The 18,758-nt window shown below is 39.7% G+C and overlaps 1 protein-coding gene across 1 annotated transcript in view; it reads left to right on the plus strand.

Annotated features, from left to right (window-relative positions):
• GTF2F2 (general transcription factor IIF subunit 2) overlaps positions 1–18,060 on the plus strand; it is a 167,943-nt gene extending 149,883 nt beyond the window's left edge. The window contains exons 7-8 of the mRNA XM_002824236.6: positions 1,168–1,311; positions 17,396–18,060. Coding sequence (XP_002824282.1) covers positions 1,168–1,311; positions 17,396–17,515 — 264 coding nt within the window. The 3' untranslated portion in view covers positions 17,516–18,060. The remainder of the gene's footprint in view (positions 1–1,167; positions 1,312–17,395) is intronic.
• Positions 18,061–18,758: the final 698 nt, after the last annotated feature.

An 18,758-nucleotide genomic window follows, 5' to 3' on the forward strand; every position in this document is an offset into this window, starting at 1 on the left:
GAACAGTCCCAGGATGGTAACAGTAGGAGGGAACTTCTTCATTGGGTTAGTGCCACTGCTTTTTAAGCTGGCATGCATGGAGGTACACAAAACTGCAGGATAAACATAACACATGGTCCTGAAGTGTCATTTTTATTTAGATAGTAGATACTGTATTTTTTATTTCATGTTAAAAAATAAAGATGTATTATACAGGTGAATTTAGAGGTCACATGAAGTTTTAAATGTGAATTTCAGAAAAATGGTTTGCTTGTGTCTGAGGTGGTAAGTATATACTTACCCCTTTCTCTTGTTAAACTAACTTTATTGTATGGGAAGAGAAACAGGTTCAAGGAGGTTGCACAGGGTCAGGATGAGAAAAGGTCCATGTCCTTTCCTTTTTACCAATGCTTCCCAAACTTTTCACTCCATAAAGAACCTGTTCTATAATCTGCCTGCCTCCAAGAACCCCACGTTTGAAAGATGTTACCTATGAAACTGCATCTGTTAGATAAACCGTTTTACTGTTAATCAAAAACAAAAGCACTGCAAGTTAGAGTTTTCGATCAACACAAGATAACCAGTTAACCACACTGAATTGATACAGTTTTGGCAAAAGGCCTTTTGGGGGGGAAATGGACACATTATGCATTACATAAAGCTTTTGGGGATAATGAAAGTGACTGGAATTATTACTAACTTAGAGCCTTAAGATATGGGGACCCCAGGAGTAACAGGTCCCAGGTTCTGAACTACTGTTCAGAGGCCTGCTGCCTCGAAACTTACAATCTAGTCGTTAATGGATGACTCAAAAGAGAATGCTTGGGCAAGCGCGGTGGCTCACACCTGTTATCCCGACACTTTGGGAGGCTGAGGCGGGTGGATCACCTGAGGTCAGGAGTTCCAGGCCAGCCTGGCCAACATGGTGAAACCCCGTCTCTACCAAAAATACAAAAAATTAGCCAGGCGTGGTGGTGGGCACCTGTAATCCCAGCTACTCGAGAGGCTGAGGCAGGAGAATCGCTTGAACCCAGGAGGTGGAGGTTGCAGTGAGCTGAGATCATGCCACTGCACTCCAGCCTGGGCAACAAGAACAAAACTCTGTCTCAAAAAAAAAAAGAGAATGCCTGTGTTTCAGAGTGAGCATGTTGAATTGATGCTTTTATTTCCTTTGCTGTTTGCATATAGATTGAATATGAAAGGAAAAAGAAAGAAGACGGAAAGCGAGCTCGAGCTGATAAACAACATGTTTTAGACATGCTATTTTCAGCCTTTGAGAAACATCAATACTATAATCTTAAGGACTTGGTGGACATCACAAAACAACCTGTGGTAAGTATATGTTCATACTGATCCTTTGAATATGCCCTCCTTCATTAACACGACATTACTGAAAGTGTGTCATACATGATTTAGTTCACATTTACCTATGCTAATGACTAATTTTATGACAACACTCAGAAAAGATGTCTTAATGCAGCCATTTTTTGGTAACATCAGCTTTTATTTTACATTTTAGTACTCTGAATAATTATTTATGAAGAAAAGAAATTATCCTCATGTTCATTTATTCTTGACATTAAGCCTGAAATCTGTTGATACCATTTCTGGTCTTTATTTTGTTTCCCTATCTTCCTCTGAAAAAGCTTAACTCCTTCCCTTTTTTTGGAAAACATGCCTCATAGAAAAATCGCATTCGTTAAAGAATTATACTGTTTTGTCATTGTGGGAGGGTTTATCCCTGTCTTGTGAATTGTTCTCTGTGGACTTTTTTTTTTTTTTTTAATTAGAATCTGTGTAGGTCCTTTTAAACCTGAGCTGAACTGCACTTTCAAATTATGCTTGCAGAGATTGTGATTAGGTTGGCCTGTTCCCCATTTTTAAGGACAAATTTAACAAATTCGTATTTTAGAAAGTTTATCTTTGTTTTATAAATAGTCATTTTTATCTCTTCTCTAGGCTTTTGTGCATTTACTAGTAATTTGCATTAATAATCCATTTAAAATGATGGTAACAATAAGAAATCCAAATTCTTTTTCTAGTCTTTGAGTCACATTGTTTTCCATTTAACTTTCTCCACCATATGTCACCAAAGTATCAGATTGAGTATTTACTTATAGGTTTAAGAAAATTGAATGGAAACCCTTTTATCTCATTTCCTTTACTATTTTGTCTACTCTGCCGGTATACTCAAGAATATGTTGATTCTTGCTGCTCCATTTATTGGATTCAGAATATGTAACAATAACCAATTTTAAAAAACATCTTAACATAACCAAATAACCTATTTGTGAAAGGACTTGATTTTTTTTTATTTATACAAAGCTTTAGGAAATGATTTATGAAATTTTAATGTTCATAATACAGTTTCTCCTGCAGAGATTTCTTTACTATTATATATCAACCCTTAACTTTTTGTTAAGAAATTAATTTAAATTCCAAAAGATTTACTTTTTAATAAGAAGAAAGTGCTCATGGTGCAGTATTATCAATTCATCCCAATGACTTCACTCCCTTTGGCATCAAAGCCTTAGAAACAGCATTCTAAGCTAGATTAAAATTTTTTTTGAAATAGAATAACTCATTAGCTAAGCTGTGTTTCTTCTGGTTTTAATGAAATTTATCTTTGTATTTATATATATAAATATATCTGTATGAAAAGACCATTCCAGAAACTCTGAAAACAGACAGGAGATTCTCATGGAATTAAACACAGAAAATTAGATATGGAAAATAATCACGTGTAGAGGGGCATTCAGATGATACTAGGGAAAGCAGTTTCTTTGCCTTCACGTGGGATATAAGGTTTGTTCATTTTGCATCAAAGAACAAGGATTACTAGTGTGTCTTTTGGTTTTGGTTCTTAAGATATTTTTTATATGGTAGTATTCAGTGAATCTCTTACAACAGAGCTTCTTAATTCCTAACCAGTGGATGGACTTTAGGGGATCCATTAACTTCCTGAAAATATGCAAAAATGTATGGATTTTTCTGGGGAACATATCGTCCATAGTTCGTATCAGATTCTCATAGAAGCCACTGATCTCGAAACTTTTTTAATAATAGTTTTATTATTTAGAAACTAAGTTGCCTCAATAAGCATAAGATTGAAGCCAGAGTTGTATGCTATTCCTATCCCTAAATATTCCTATCCCTAAATATTCATATACCCCATAGTGTAAAAGATGGTAAAAATTCAGCAAATATCTCATGAATTTATTTGAAAAAAGAAAATCCTCAGTCTCCAAGAGCCACCATGTTTTCTTCAGATGGATTTTGGCAGGCCTCTCACGTCATTTATACTGAGGTTGGGGGAAAGAGCCAGTGCCAAGAAAGTGTGGAATGCCTTCCTCAGGCGGGGGGTAGGCCAGAGGTAGTTACCTCCACCTAGAAGAGAGGGCAGGAAGTGGTCAGCATGGATTCCAGTCCATTGACTGGGAAAGAAAATTGCCAAAGTCTAGCTCTCCCCCAAGTAGGCAACTATCCCCCTTTAAAAGGATTCCAGGACATAAGTGAATCTGTACTAATGGTCATCAGTACCCAAGAGACTTGAGGAATCTATTCTAGCATGAAGATCAATGGTCCAGGAAAGGGGGTGTTCTGGTATAATAGAAAGAATCTGGATTTGGAGTATGAGATCTCAGTTCAAGTCCCAGCTCTACCATTTAGCCAAATAGTCCTAGACAGGGTACTTAAATACATTTAATACATTACTTATATATTTAATATTTAGTTCACTTAACATATATAATAATATAAAATTTACCAATATGTGCAAATTATAACTTATTTTGGGGGGTGGGGGGTTTTGTTTGTTTGTTTTTGAGATGGAGTTTTGCTCTTGTTGCCCAGGCTGGAGTGCAATGGCACAATCTCTGCTCACTGCAACCTCTACCTCCCAGGTTCAAATGATTCTCCTGCATCAGCCTCCTGAGTAGCTGGGATTATAGGCACCCACCACGACACCTGGCTAATTTTTGGATTTTTAGTAGAGACGAGGTTTCACCATGTTGGCCAGGCTGGTCTTGAACTCCTGACCTCAGGTGATCTACATGCCTCAGCCTCCCAAAGTGCTGAGATTACACATGAGCTACCGTTCCTGGCCAAAACCTTCATTTCTATAAGCAAAATTATTGGCTAGAGAAACTTTGCTTAGGGCCCGTCTTTTTCTCTTGTTTGCCAGTATGTGACTTACATAAGCAACTAGAAAGAGTGAAAGTTACTCATCAAGGAGGCCAAGCTTTGGTAACTGATATAAAGTCAGGGACATAGTATCCATTCAAAGATATATTATCTTAGTCTGTTTTTTGTTACTTACAACAGAATACCTGAAGCTGGGCAATTTTTAAAGCAAAATAATCTGTTTCTTAAAATTTTGGAGGCTGAGAAGTCCAGGATCAAAGGGCCACGTCTGGTAAGAGGCTTTTTGCATCACTTAGTGAGGAGGCTGAGCGTGCTAGCTCAGGTCTCTCTTCCTCTTCCTCTTTTTATAAAGCCACCAATTTCACTCCCATGATAACCCATTAATCTATGAATGGGCAGAACCCCCATGACCTAGTCAACCTCTCAAAGGCCCAATTCTTACTACTGCCACATTGAGAATTAAGTTTAACATGAGTGTTAGAAGGGACAGATATACAAACCATAGCAGGTATTTTTATATGGTTTAACTTCTGGATTTTTTCCCCCTCAAAAACAGAAGATTACAGGAGGCCTATTATTTCTCCCTGATACTCTGATTTTTAACCTTGAATGAGTTATGTCTAGCTTTTTTCATATTTTATCTGTCAGATAGAAGCATATATAGCATTTTCTTTGAAGATACAAACCATTAAAAACTTTATCTAATTGCTCCCTTGGAAACACCAAACTGCCAATACCACTCTGAGCTTCAACACTCCGTTTTCTGTCTAACAGCATTCATTTACCAGTGTTCCTCTACAGCATACTTGTATTAAAAAGTGTCATTGAAAACTAGCCCTGATTGGCCGGGCGCGGTGGCTCACGCCTGTAATCCCAGCACTTTGGGAGGCCGAGGCGGGCAGATCACGAGGTCAGGAGATCGAGACCATCCTGGCTAACACGGTAAACCCCATCTCTACTAAAAATATAAAAAATTAGCCAGGTGTGGTGGCCAGCCCCTGTAGTCCCAGCTACTCGGAAGGCTGAGGCAGGAGAATGGTGTGAACCCGGGAGGCGGAGGTTGCAGTGAGCAGAGATTGCGCCACTGCACTCCAGCCTGAGCGACAGAGTAAGACTCCATCTCAAAAAAAAAAAGAAAACTATCGCTGATTATAACTGGACCTCTTAATTTCCTTTTGCACCACCTACCCAATTTCAGGTCAGGATTCAGAGAAGTTTATTTTTATTTTATTTTATTTTATTTTATTTTTGAGACAGTCTTGCTCTGTCACCCAGGCTAGAGTGCAGTGGTGCAATCTCGGATCACTGCAACCTCTGCCTCCTAGTTCAAGCGATTCTTCTGCCTCAGCCTTCTGAGTAGCTGGGATTACAGGCACCCACCACCACACCCATCTAAGCTCTGTCCTCAGACTTGAGTGCAGTGGCACGATCTCAGCTCACTGCAACCTCCGCCTCCCGGGTTCAAGAAATTCTCCTGCCTCAGCCCTCCGAGTAGCTGGGACTACAGGCATGCACCACCATGCCTGGCTAATATTTGTATTTTTAGTAGAGATGGGAGTTTTGCCATGTTCGCCAGGCTGGTCTCAAACTCCTGACCTCAGGTGATCTGCCCGTCAGGCAGGCTGCTTTCTAATTTCTATATTATTAAGAATCATCATCATTAATCCTAAGCCAGGTATGTAGAGGGTAGAATTTAAGCTTTATCTTAGTTCAGTTTCTACTCCAAAAGGAAAAATAGGTATTTTTAATGTTTGAAGCTTATTTCCAAATTTACTGCTGCTTAATAACTGCTGTTTTTATTATAATGCTTTGCACTGACATATATTCACTTGGTTCCTTTTTTCATCTTTTCTTTTTTCCTATAGCTGGAAATTTTTATTTTTAAATTTTTATATTTTTATATTTTAAATATAAATTTTTTATATTTAAAAAAAGACAATTTCCCAACAGAGCATATTAATGACAGCCCTCTTTAATACTTCTCTTTTAATAAATAATTATTTGTTAACTTATGAAATAGAGCCTTAATTAAAAGTTTTAGAATATGAAATATGATGTAAAATAAACTACTAACTATGTTGACTATAAGTGGGTGAAATTTAAACACATTTATAAAATTTTAATACTTTCTTTTTGAATAGTGATTCTAATAGAAGGACCAGTGATCTACTACCAACTTTATTATGGAACAGTAACATTTTCCCTTTTAACTTCTTATATGGTTTTGTTTTGGCTTTTTTAAAATAAAAAACAAAAACAAAAACAAAAAAAGCTGTGTCTGGACAGGTGAGGTGGTTCATGTGAATAATCCCAGCACTTTGAGAGGCCGAGGAGAGAGGATTGCTTGAGCTCAGGAGTTCAAGACCAGCCTGGACAACATGGTGAAACCCCAACTCTACAAAAAAATACAAAAATTAGCTGGGAGTGGTGGTGCACACCTGTAGTCCCAGCTACTCCAGAGGCTGAGGTTGGGAGAATTGCTTGAACCCGGGAAGCGGAGGTTGCAGTAAGCCAAGATTGTGTCACTCTACTCCAGCATGGGTGACAGAGCGAGACCCTGTCTCAAATAAATAATAAAGAGATAAGGTCTCGCTCTGCCACCCAGGCTGGAGTGCTCATAGCTCCATAGCTCATAGCATGATCATAGCTCACTGTCACTTCAACCTTTGGGCCCAAGCAGTTCTCCCACCTCAGCCTCTTGAGTAGTTAGGACTACAGGCATGCCCCACCACACCTGGCTAATTTTTTTTTTTTTTTTTTTTTTTGAGACGGAGTCTCGCTCTGTCGCCCAGGCTGGAGTGCGGTGGCACAATCTCGGCTCACTGCAACCTCCACCTCCCGAGTTCAAGCAATTCTCTGCCTCAGCCTCCCGAGTACCTGGAATTATAGGCGCCCGCCACCACGCCTGTCTAATTTTCATTTTTTTTTAGTAGAGACGGGGTTTCACCATCTTGGCCAGGCTGGTCCTGAACTCCTGACCTCGTGATCCACCCGCCTCTGCCTCCCAAAGTGCTGGGATTACAGGTGTGAGCCACCGTGCCCAGTCCACACCTGGCTAATTTTTTAAAATTTTTTTTGTGGAGACAGGATCTTACTATGTTGCTTGCTGTGGTCTTGAACTCCTGGCCTCAAGCAGTCCTCCTGCCTCAGCCTCCAGAAGTGCTGAGATTGCAAGCATGAGCCACAGCATTTGGCCCTTGTTTGTTTTTTACCTCATCCTGAATGAGGTGAAATTTGGGGTGAATTTAGTAATATAAACAAATGAGTCAGAATTTTATGTAAGGTATTACATGGATAAGAGCAATATCTGAGATAGGTACCCAGTAAACAAAATTTGGTATTTATTTATATAGAATTTACATTGAAATTTTAATTAAGCAATAGGCCACAAAAATTATATTTTCTGAAAAATGCCCTTACCAATAAAATCTCCATACCATCCTTCCAGTCCCACTTGATTTTAAAGAGCGGTAAAATTTTTTTTTTTTTTTTTTTTAAGACGGAGTCTTGTTCTGTGGCCCAGGCTGGAGTGCAATGGTGCAATCTCGGCTCACTGCAACCTCTGCCTCCCAGGTTCAAGCGATTCTCCTGCCTCAGCCTCCTGAGTAGCTGGGATTACAGGCGCCCGCCACCATGCCCAGCTAAAATTTTTAAGCTTATTAACTGTCTGCTGCTGGTTTCTTCATTTAGTTCCTGAACACGCTAGAAAGACTTGGTTTTAGGCTTGCCATCTCTATGGAAATAATTTCCCTCAGGAAAGAAAGAATTTTCTTTGTGTTGGGCTCTGCATTTAAGAAAACATTATTCTGTGGTGTTGGATTGGTGTTCGAAGCCTCCCATTTCTCTGAGCAGGTGGATTCAGATACCAGAGGATAAACCAACTGGCAGAGGACCTTGTAGTGCCAGCACTGGCCTTCTTCACTTCTGTATTGCAGCATTACAGAACCATTTCTTCTTTTTCAAATGTCCCAAGACAGCTAATTCAATTATAGATTAACATACAGAGCCAGCCACTGTTTATTGGATATATTACATTACCTAGATAATTGGATAATAAAAATAGTCATCTTAATTTGTTGTTATAAGCTGAAGCAGCCTCCCTTTTTCCTCTCAATTTAAAACCGTTTATTTTTAGTACAAATTATACTTTTTTTTTTTTTTTTTTTTTGAGATGGAGTCTCGCTCTGTCACCCAGGCTGGAGTGCAGTGACGCAATCTCGGCTTACTGCAACCTCCGCCTCCCAGGTTCAGGCGATTCTCCTGCCTCAGCCTCCTGAGTCGTTGGGATTACAGGCACATGCCACCACACCTAGCTAATTTTTTTGTATTTTTAGTAGAGACCGGGTTTCACTGTATTAGCCAGGATTATCTTGATCTCCTGACCTCGTGATCCGCCCACCTTGACCACCTAAAGTTCTGGGATTACAGGCACGAGCCACTGCGCCCGACCAAATTATACTTTCTTAAAAGTGTATAGTTCAGGCCAGATGTGTTGGCTCGTACCTATAATCCCCAGCACTTTGGGAAGCTAAAGCAGGCAGATCACTTGAGTCAAGGAGTTCAAGACCAGCCCTGGGCAACATGGCAAAATCCCGTCTCCACAAAAAACACAAAAATTAGCCAGGCATGGTGGCGTGTGCCTGTAGTCCCCAGCTACTTGGGAGGCAGAGGTTGCAGTGAGCCCAGATCGTGCCACTGTACCCCAGCCTGAATGACAGAGGGAGACCCTGTCTCAAAAAAAAAAAAAAAGGTATAGTTCAGTGGACTTTAGTATATTCATAAGAGTTGTGCAACCAACACCATAATCAATTTTAGAACATTTCCATCGCCCTAAAAAGAAACTTCATACCCATTACTAGTCACTCCTGTCTTTTCCCCATTTCCTTTCTCTCCCCCACAGGGAACCACTAATGTTACTTTCTGTCTCTGTAGATTTTCTGTGGATATTAATATATATGGATATGTGATTTCTTACACCTGGCTTCTTTAACTTAGACATAATATTTTTATGTTTTATCCATGTTGTGGCACATATCAGTACAGCCGTCCTCAGTATGAGAGATTGGCTCCAGGACCTTCTGCAAATACCAAAATCCAAGTATGATCAAGTTCTGCATATAAAATGGTGTATTTTTTTTTATTATTATACTTTAAGTTCTAGGGTACATGTGCACAATGTGCAGGTTTGTTACATATGTATACATGTGCCATGTTGTTGTGCTGCACCCATTAACTCATCATTTACATTAGGTATATCTCCTAATGCTATCCCTCCCCCCTCCCTCCACCCCACGACAGGCCCCAATGTGTGTGTTGTTCCCCTTCCTGTGTCCAAGGGTTCTCATTGTTCAATTCCCACCTATGAGTGAGAACATGCGGTGTTTGGTTTTCTGTCCTTGAGATAGTTTGCTCAGAATGATGGTTTCCAGCTGCATCCATGTCCCTACAAAGGACACGAACTCATCCTTTTTTATGGCCGCAGAGTATTCCATGGTGTATATGTGTCACATTTTCTTAATCCAGTCTATCATTGATGGACATTTGGGTTGGTTCCAAGTCTTTGCTATTGTGTATAGTGCTGCAGTAAACATACGTGTGCATGTGTCTTTATAACAGCATGATTTATAATCCTTTGGGTATATACCCAGTAATGGGATCACTGGGTCAAATGGTATTTCTAGTTCTAGATCCTTGAGGAATCGTCACACTGTCTTCCACAATGGTTGAACTACTTTACACTCGCACCAACAGTGTAAAAGTGTTCCTATTTCTCCACATCCTCTCCAGCATCTTTTTTTATACATAACCTACATGCATCCTCCAGTATACTTTAAATCTTTAGATTATTTATAATATATAATACAATGTAAATGCTATGTAAATAATTGTTATACTATATTGCTTAGGGAATAGTGACCCAAAAAAGTTTGTATATGTTCAGTACAAATGCATTAAGAAAAGAATCAGAAGATTTTTGATCTGCCATTAGTTGAATCCATGGACGTGTGACGCAAGAATATGGAAGGCTGACTGTACTTCATTTCTTTTTATTTGCAAATATATATCATAGTGTGTATATACCATATTTTGTTTATACATTGGTACATTTGGGTTGGACATTTGCGTTGTTTCTACTTTGGGGCTATTATGAATAAGGCTGCTATGAACATTTGCCTACAAATTTTCATATGAATATATGTTTTCATATCTCTTGGGAGTGGAATTGCTCGGTCACATGGTAACTTTGTTTAGCCTTCTGAGGAACTGGTAGACTTTTTTTTTTTTTTTTTTTTGAGATGGAGTCTCGCTCTTACCGCCCATCCTGGGGTGCAATGGCATGATCTCGGCTCACTGCAACCTCTGCCTCCCGAGTTCAAGTGGTTCTCCTGCCTCAGCTTCCCAAGTAGCTGGGATTACAGGTGCCTGACACCACGCCTGGCCAATTTTTTGTATTTTTTTTAATAGAGAAGGGATTTCGCCATGTTGGCCGGGCTGGTCTCCAGCTCCTGACCTCAGGTGATCCACCCGCCTCGGCCTCCCAAAGTGCTGGGATTACAGGCAAGAGCCACCGCGCCCGGCCTAATACAGTTTAGAAGCATGTCTTTAAACAAAGTTAAAAGGTTTAGCCTAAAGAAAGTAAATTTTGTTTACCTGAAATATTCAAACATGTGAAGCATTTGTCAGTGCCGGACAGAGGAGATGTTACTAAAGTAAGATAATTTACCACCACACAAATATTAACACAATAATTGCTTTTTCAAGATTTGGATTAAGCAGTAAAGTAGGGCTGGGGGAAGGTGGAGTAGGGTTTGCACCCTGAGCATTTCATCACCCATCTGTGTGCTGCTTAGAGTTTTTGCAGGGAGGAGTGGAGACCCTGAGTAGAAGATAGGAGGCGGGATCTAGTGGGGAAGAGAAGTGAAACCAGGAGAAAAGAAGAAAAATGCAGAAATGGTCTGTGTTTCAGAGAAGTCTCCTAGCATCACCTTCCCTCTAAATGAGTGAAAATGTCTGTTGCATTTTCTGTATTAGGCCATTCTTGCATTGCTATAACAAAATACCCAAGACTGGGTAATTTATGAAGAAAAGAGATTTAATTGGCTCGTGGTTCTGCAGGCTGTATGGGAAGTATGATGCTGGCATCTGCTCAGCTTCTGGGGAGGCCACAGGAAACTCACAGTCATGGTGGAAGCATGTCACATGGCAAAAGCAGGAGTGAGAGAGTGAGGCAGGACATGCTACACATTTTTAAACGACCAGATGGCGGGAGAACTCACTCACTATGGCGAGGACAGTACCCAGAGGGATGGTGCTAATTCATGAGAGTTCCATCCCCATGATCCAATCACCTCTCACCAGGCCTCACCTCCAACACTGGGGGTTATATTTCAATGTGTTATTTTGATGAGGACACACATCCAAACTATATCACGTTTGATCACAGTTTCTTCCTAATGTGTAGTTTATATTTTAACAGAAGAATTTTTTGCCTTGAAGTCACTAACATCTTCATCAGTAAGTTTTCATTCTGTTGATATCTCTTAAAGGAGTTGCAGTCGTTCACACAAAAATCATGTAAAGATGAAATGATACTTTGAAATTATCACAGAATCGATAATGCCCTTCTTGTGGTTGGATCACTTTATAAAAAGCATATAATGCATTTCCCCTTGTCGGCTGCATTAATCGGTGCCATCATCAGTGTAAGTTTGCATATTGCATATTCAGTCTCACCATTTTGGGAAGATTTTGTGACTAGAAGACTAACAGGGTCATATTGTTAACTTACTTAAAGCATTAAGTTAACTTACTTAAAGCAATAAGTCATCTCCCTGTCAAAGGTGTATGTTTTTAATGAACATCTACAAATTTAGATATAATTGATTTATTATTATGCTTATCACTGAAATGCCTGATAAGATGAAATGCAGATTAAGTCCTCCATTTGTTTGACAGAGCAGGAGAAGAAAAGATGATATGAGAAATGGTAGGGGGTGGAGGGACGGAAGGAAGGAGCAGAAGACTAAAATAATAGGCTACTGTGCCTTACGACTCTATATAGGTTTGTCTCAGTCTTGGGAGCCAATTAGGAAGTTGATCCATGGACTTTTGGCTTTTTGCCCACCACAGTTTTAACTTGACCCACAAATGCAAACAAACATCCTAATCACTTCACCTCTTTGGTCAAGTATGTGCCTTGCCATTTCCTTCCAAGAAAGCTGTGATATTCTATCCCTTATTTCTTTGCATTCAGACTTGCCGTAAATTCTCTCCCACACATCCTTTTGATGAAGAATTCTGGACCTGAGCCAGTTTATTCAGATCTTGTGCTGCAGCTCGGCACATAGTCTGTAATAAGACATATCCCCAATCCTATGTGACATAAAAGCGATCTACTCAGTTGTAGAATCCTCTGTTTCAAATACAGGTGGTTAGACAAAAGATTTAATTGGAAAGTCACTCAGTGTTTAGAGTAAGTAAGAGGAGAACTCCTTTCTCTAGATCTCTACACAGAATTGCTGTTCAAATCGAATGATCAAATATCTATCCTCAAAGAACCTAACATCTCTATGCGGGCTGTGTTAGGTGCCCCTTCTCAGTGGTCTCATAATACCCTGTACACATGCCTCTGTTATATTTTCTGATTACCTGCCAATTTGCCTTTTTCTTTTTCTTTTTTTTTTTTTTTTTTTTTTGAGATGGAATCTTGCTCTGTTGCCCATGCTGGAGTACAGTGGTGCGATCTCAGCTCACTACAACCTCCGCCTCCTGGGTTTAAGTGATTATCCTGCCTCAGCCTCCTGAATAGCTGGGACTACAGGGGCCTGCCACCACACCCAGCTAATTTTTGTAATTTTAGTAGAGACGAGGTTTCTCCATGTTGGCCAGCTGGTCTTGAATTCCTGACCTCAGGTGATCCACCTGCCTCAGCCTCCCAAAGTGTTGGGATTACAGGCGTGAGCCATCACGCCCGGCCTAATATGCCTTTTTCTTTGCCCCCATCCTCTGCACTAATCTTAAACTGTGAACTCTGAGAAGAAGACTGAGTGTCTATCATTCCACCTGGCACATTGTAGGTGCTGGAATAAATGTTTGAGTGAATATATGAATGTTAAAAAGAGAAATAAGATTACCAAGTAATTTTCAATCCTGGTAGAACCTTTAAAACCTCTTCTTCAGTTGGCTTTGTCACCAACAATATTTTAGCACTAAAATGCAGATTTTAGTAATAAATGATATTCAAATTCATGTAGTACAGTTTAGTCAGTAAACTTTTGTTTCTCAAACTAGATCACTGCTTGAGTTCTAAAAATGAACTAGAATTTGAATGGTCTATTTTTATGGACCTTCTTAGCAATATCCCCCACCACCACCCAGCAGTCCTCTTAGCTGCCTTGTTAGTCTTAAGCACACCTTATTCACTTTGCATAAGTATACTGAATCTCTGTGATGTGCACGCAGGCACTGTAACAGGAGCATGTGGCCGGGCGCGGTGGCTCATGCCTGTAATCCTAGCACTTTGGGAGGCCGAGGCGGGTGGATCACGAGGCCAGGAGTTCAAGACCAGCCTGGCCAACATGGAGAAATTCCATCTCTCCTAAAAATACAAAATTAGCCTGGCGTGGTGGCACATGCCTGTAATCCCAGCTACTCAGGAGGCTGAGGCAGGAGAATCACTTGAACCCAGTAGGCGAAGGTTGCGGTGAGCCAAGATCACGCCATTGCACTCCAGCCTGGGCAACAAGAGTGAAACTCTGTCCCCGCCACCAAAAGGAGCATGTGATTTAAGAGGAGAGCAAGGCATATAAATAAAGGATTATAATATAATAAGAGCTACCATCGAAGATTGTGCAGTGTGAAATGTAAATCTAAGGTAAGGCTGTTAGAGAAAGTTTCTCTGAGAAAGTAACATTTGAGCCTAGTCTTAAAGAATGAGCGGTCCAGATTTGAGGAAGGGAGATAAACGTTACAAGGAAGGGAAACAACATATGGGAAAAACCCAGAAGCACGCAGATGTAGAAATGGGAAGTATGTGTAAGGGGGAGTGTTGGAAGATGAGGCTAAAGGGAGAAGGCAGACCTGAGTGGATGCCTACAAAGGCGTTTGGAATTTAATGTGTAGCCCAAACAGGGAAGTCATTAGAATATTTTAGACAGAGGAAGGACATGTGCTCTTTCTGTTCTCTGTCCATGTCTTCCCTTTAGAGATTTTCCCTTTAGAGACCTTGTTTTTCCCTATCGTCACTACTACTTTCTCTGCTAATGTTTTGTACCTACTTCCCTGCCAAGCTAATTTATTTGATTAGAGTAAAATGGTCTTAGGTTGCAGTTTAGAACATCCTAAAAATCAGGAAGTTTGTGTCCCCCACCCCCTGATCACAGTACGTTGTGACCCTGATTGCATTTTGTTGCTTGAGAAATTGACAGACTATGGTCATCTCATTCCATTCTTATTGTTACAAGGAAAAAAGAATGACACCTTCGTTTATAAAAAGAATTTCGTATGTTCTACTAGATTGCCAAAATGAGGGTGGACATGAAAACAACTGAATTTGTACACTTCAGACTTTATTTTTTTTTGTTTAACCCTTTTTAGGCTTTTCGTTTTCTGGGCCTAGATTATAAATGGGCACACTAGACTTGAAGTCAGGAGAGCTTCTTTTCTATGGAGCTACTAAAATGCTCCTGGCAATTGTTCTTTTCGTTTTTGACCCATTGCAGTGCATCCACAATTGTATGGTTGTTTGTGCAACATCTTCTTAGCCAGTCTCATAATAAACCATTCTTTGGAATTTTACAAAGATGTCATTCTTGGCACCTAAACAGAGACTCATTTGTGCCTAGCCAATCATTTTCCATTTATGAATCCTGTTCAATTAGAAAGTAGTTTATGAACAGTGTCCTGTTTTTTAAATGTAATTTGAAATAGCAGGTGGCAGACTTGCATTTTATATTACCTGGATATCTCAAGCCTTTATGCTTACTCATTCACACGGGTCTGCTAGTGAAGCCAACTGTATAAGGTGTGGGAGGCAGGCAAGCCTCGGGGGAACCCAGGGCTCATTTGGTTCATTGCTGCCATCTGCTGGGGTTTGGCTGCTGGAATGGGAATTTCCGGCTGCCCATGAGAGAGCTAAGCCATCCTGAAGGAACCTCTGTATAGTTCCAGTACTAATTAGCTATTATGTTTCTAGGTAACAATCTACCCCTAACTAAAAGGACTTCATGAACTCTAGAGCATTATATCAGTCAGTGTAAAGTGGCATTAGATTATGTTGGTAACACGTACTCTCCAGCAATGATGAGGCTCAGACAACGAAGCAACACACTAAGGACTCAAAGATCCTAGAGTATCAGAACTGGAAGAACCTTAAGCCAGATGTGGTGGAACTTTAGCATATAATTACATGAGTCGCCTAGGCACTTGTTAAAATGCAGATTCCTGGGCCTAGCCCAAGAGACTTTGATTCAGTAGGCCCAAGCTGTGTCTTATTTAACAAGCTCCCCACAGGGTTCTGATGCAGGTAGTCTAGCACCATGCTAGAGAAAAGCACTACCTTAAATATACAGACAAGAGCTTCTCAGCCATTTTTCTTATTAATGCCTCATTTCAATCAGTAAGAAAAATTACATCTTCCATCAATGGGAAGAGTCATCATAATACCGTAACTAGTTCTTTGAAGCACACGTACACAAGTTATTGTTGGATTGCTTTGTTCTGCAACAACAACAAAGAGTCGCTTTTTAAATAATTATCTTGGCTGGGCACGGTGGCTCAGGCCTGTAATCCCAGCACTTTGGGAGGCCCAAGTGGGTGGATCACCTGAGGACAGGAGTTCGAGACCAGCCTGGCCAACATGGTGAAACCCCATCTCTACTAAAAATACAAAAAATTAGCTGGGCGTGGTGGCATGCGCCTGTAATCCCAGCTACTTGGGAGGAGGCAGGAGAATCACTTGAACCTGGGAGGCAAAGGTTACAGAGAGCCGAGATCATGCCACTGCACTCCAGCTTGGGCAACAAGAGCAAAACTCCATCTCAAAATAATAATGATAATAATTATTATTATCTTTCCTTTCTTCTCCAAGAAGGAAATTCTGTAATTTATATTGGTCAGCTTATTGTGGAATGCTTTTTGGCCTTCAGCATTGGCAAGCAAAGGTGGAGTTTCATATTACACTTAACATAGCCATCATTTCCATGACCATAGTAATCATTTAGTAAATGTTTATTGAATTTTTAGGGACCTAAAACACCATAATATGACTCTTTTCTTTGGAGAACCCAAACACAAGGCTGCATCCCTGATAGTTTTAGGGGATGTCTTCTTATCACTTTTTTTTTTTTTTTTTTTGAGACAGAGTTTCACTGTTGTTGCCCAGGCTAGAGTGCAATGGCACAGTCTCAGCTCACTGCAACCTCTGCCTCCTGGGTTCAAGTGATTCTCCTGCCTCAGCCTCCCTAGTAGCTGGGATTACAGGTCCCCACCACCATGCCCGGCTAATTTTTGTATTTTTAGTAGAGACAGGGTTTCACCATGTTGGCCAGGCTGGTCTCAAACTCCTGACCTTAGGTGATCTGCCCACTTCAGCCTCCCAAAGTGTTGAGATTACAGGCGTGAGCCACCAAGCCCGGCCTTATTATCACTTCTTACTCCCTTATCTGTGTTGGCAAGCTTGGCTAAAGTACAAATAGTAGTAAATACAAATAACAACTCTCCTTCTCACATAGGAAAAAATAAGTGGGTGGCCTAATAACAAATTTGAGAACTCACCTTAGAACTGAGAATTCTGAATACCTGTCATATGCTTGCTTGATAGAATATTCTCAAAAATGTTACTCATTTTTTATATATGCTATTGCTCCTGAAACTACTGGTTTCAATCTGTGAACTGAGTCCATGAGGCCACTGAACTCAAGGGCAGATTACCCTTGGTGTACCGTGTCACATTGAGTGAGGACCAGTAATTTTTTCATGTATTTCATCTAGTGTTTTTTGTGGTTTTTTTGTTTGTTTGTTTTAGCTTTTAAGTTGTTGGCATTCAGGACTTTCAACCCCTTTAATGCACATGATCATATATTTAGTGCAGTTACCATGTCGCACATGTAGAATCAAAAGGCAGTTTATTGAACCTCCTTATAGAGAAATCTTGCTGAGCTTTTAGGATCATAATTTTTATGGCTTGCATATGTGCTTTGGCATATCATCTTATTTTAAGTTTTGTTCCCTGCCTTTATAATCTCATTTGTTAGGGGTTTTGTTTTTGTTTTAGGTGTACCTGAAGGAAATCTTAAAAGAAATTGGTGTTCAGAATGTAAAAGGGATCCACAAAAACACATGGGAGCTGAAGCCAGAGTACAGACACTATCAAGGAGAAGAAAAGAGTGACTAAGAAGACTCCTAGCCAGGATGCTAGTGAAACGACTAGCGGCGATGCTATGCAAAAGGCGCTGATACTGGAAGGCTTGAACACTGTATGTTAATAGGGGTTAAGTGACAGTACTTTCATTTCTCTCGGCAAATTTTTTAAACCTGTAATTCTTGTAAAGTTTCTTAACTGTTTTTTTGAGGAGAAAGAACAAATTTATTTATAGACTTAACTTGTATTAAACCAGATTATTCACAATAGGAATAGGGGTTGGAGGATTAAGAGGGTTTTTCTTAAATATTAGCTTTTAATGTGTACAATTAGGAAATGTTTTTTAAATGAGGACTCTCTACCCTTGCCGTATCTAAGGAGCTGAGGTAATATAGATCCAAGAAGAATTGTATAGCAAGAAAAAAAGTCTACTACAGAAACTCTTAAAAGGAATAAAAAAACCCAAAGTTCCTTATTTTGAAATTGTCAAAGAACAAAGCAGTGTTTTTCATTTAAACAGGTGATGATGTTTCATGTTCATACTCAACATTAATAAAAGGAGAGAGTTTGTAGTGAAATGGCAGTGTTCATCATTAGCTTATTTTACCGTAGTGATGCTGAGATGAGAAATATGCAGAATCATGGTCAATTGATGTTTCTTTTATTTGCTTTTAAGATAATTAGAAATTAAATATCTTTCCAAAATTTCAAGATATGCCTCCCCCAGTCAGATTATAAGCTTCTCAAAACTGGCTTGCCCCCAGAATTTTACTGCTTACCCAGCAGACATGTATTGACCATCACATGGCAAATGATATCAGCAAATCAAAAGAGGGGCGTAGGGGTCCAGCCGAGACAGAAAAGGTTAGTTTCAATTCCTGGGGCATTAAAATGTTGCTTTTCTCTTTCTCTTTAGTTAATTTTTAAATGAAAACAATACACGTAAATGTTAGTTTTTTCTAGCAGAACACAATATTATATATTAAGCAATCCAAAATCATACTATCAAGACCATCAAACAAAACAAAGAAGCTTAAGTGAACTAAGCACAGGGAAAAGTTGTTTTTTCACTCCTTCATTTTGTCATCTGCTTCTAGATGCTGCAACCAAGAGGTAGCAAATGCCCAAGTTGCCATAGTGTTTGCAGGAAAAAAAAGAGAAAAAATAATAAAAATAAGGAAGGAGCAATGCCAAAAATTGAAGAAAATGTTATATAATTAAAGCAAGAAGATATCTATCCATTGAGAAAAACAATTTTTATATTATTTGCTTTTAG

Source organism: Pongo abelii, chromosome 14 (genome assembly GCF_028885655.2).
Source record: "Pongo abelii isolate AG06213 chromosome 14, NHGRI_mPonAbe1-v2.0_pri, whole genome shotgun sequence".
Lineage (NCBI taxonomy): Eukaryota > Metazoa > Chordata > Mammalia > Primates > Hominidae > Pongo > Pongo abelii.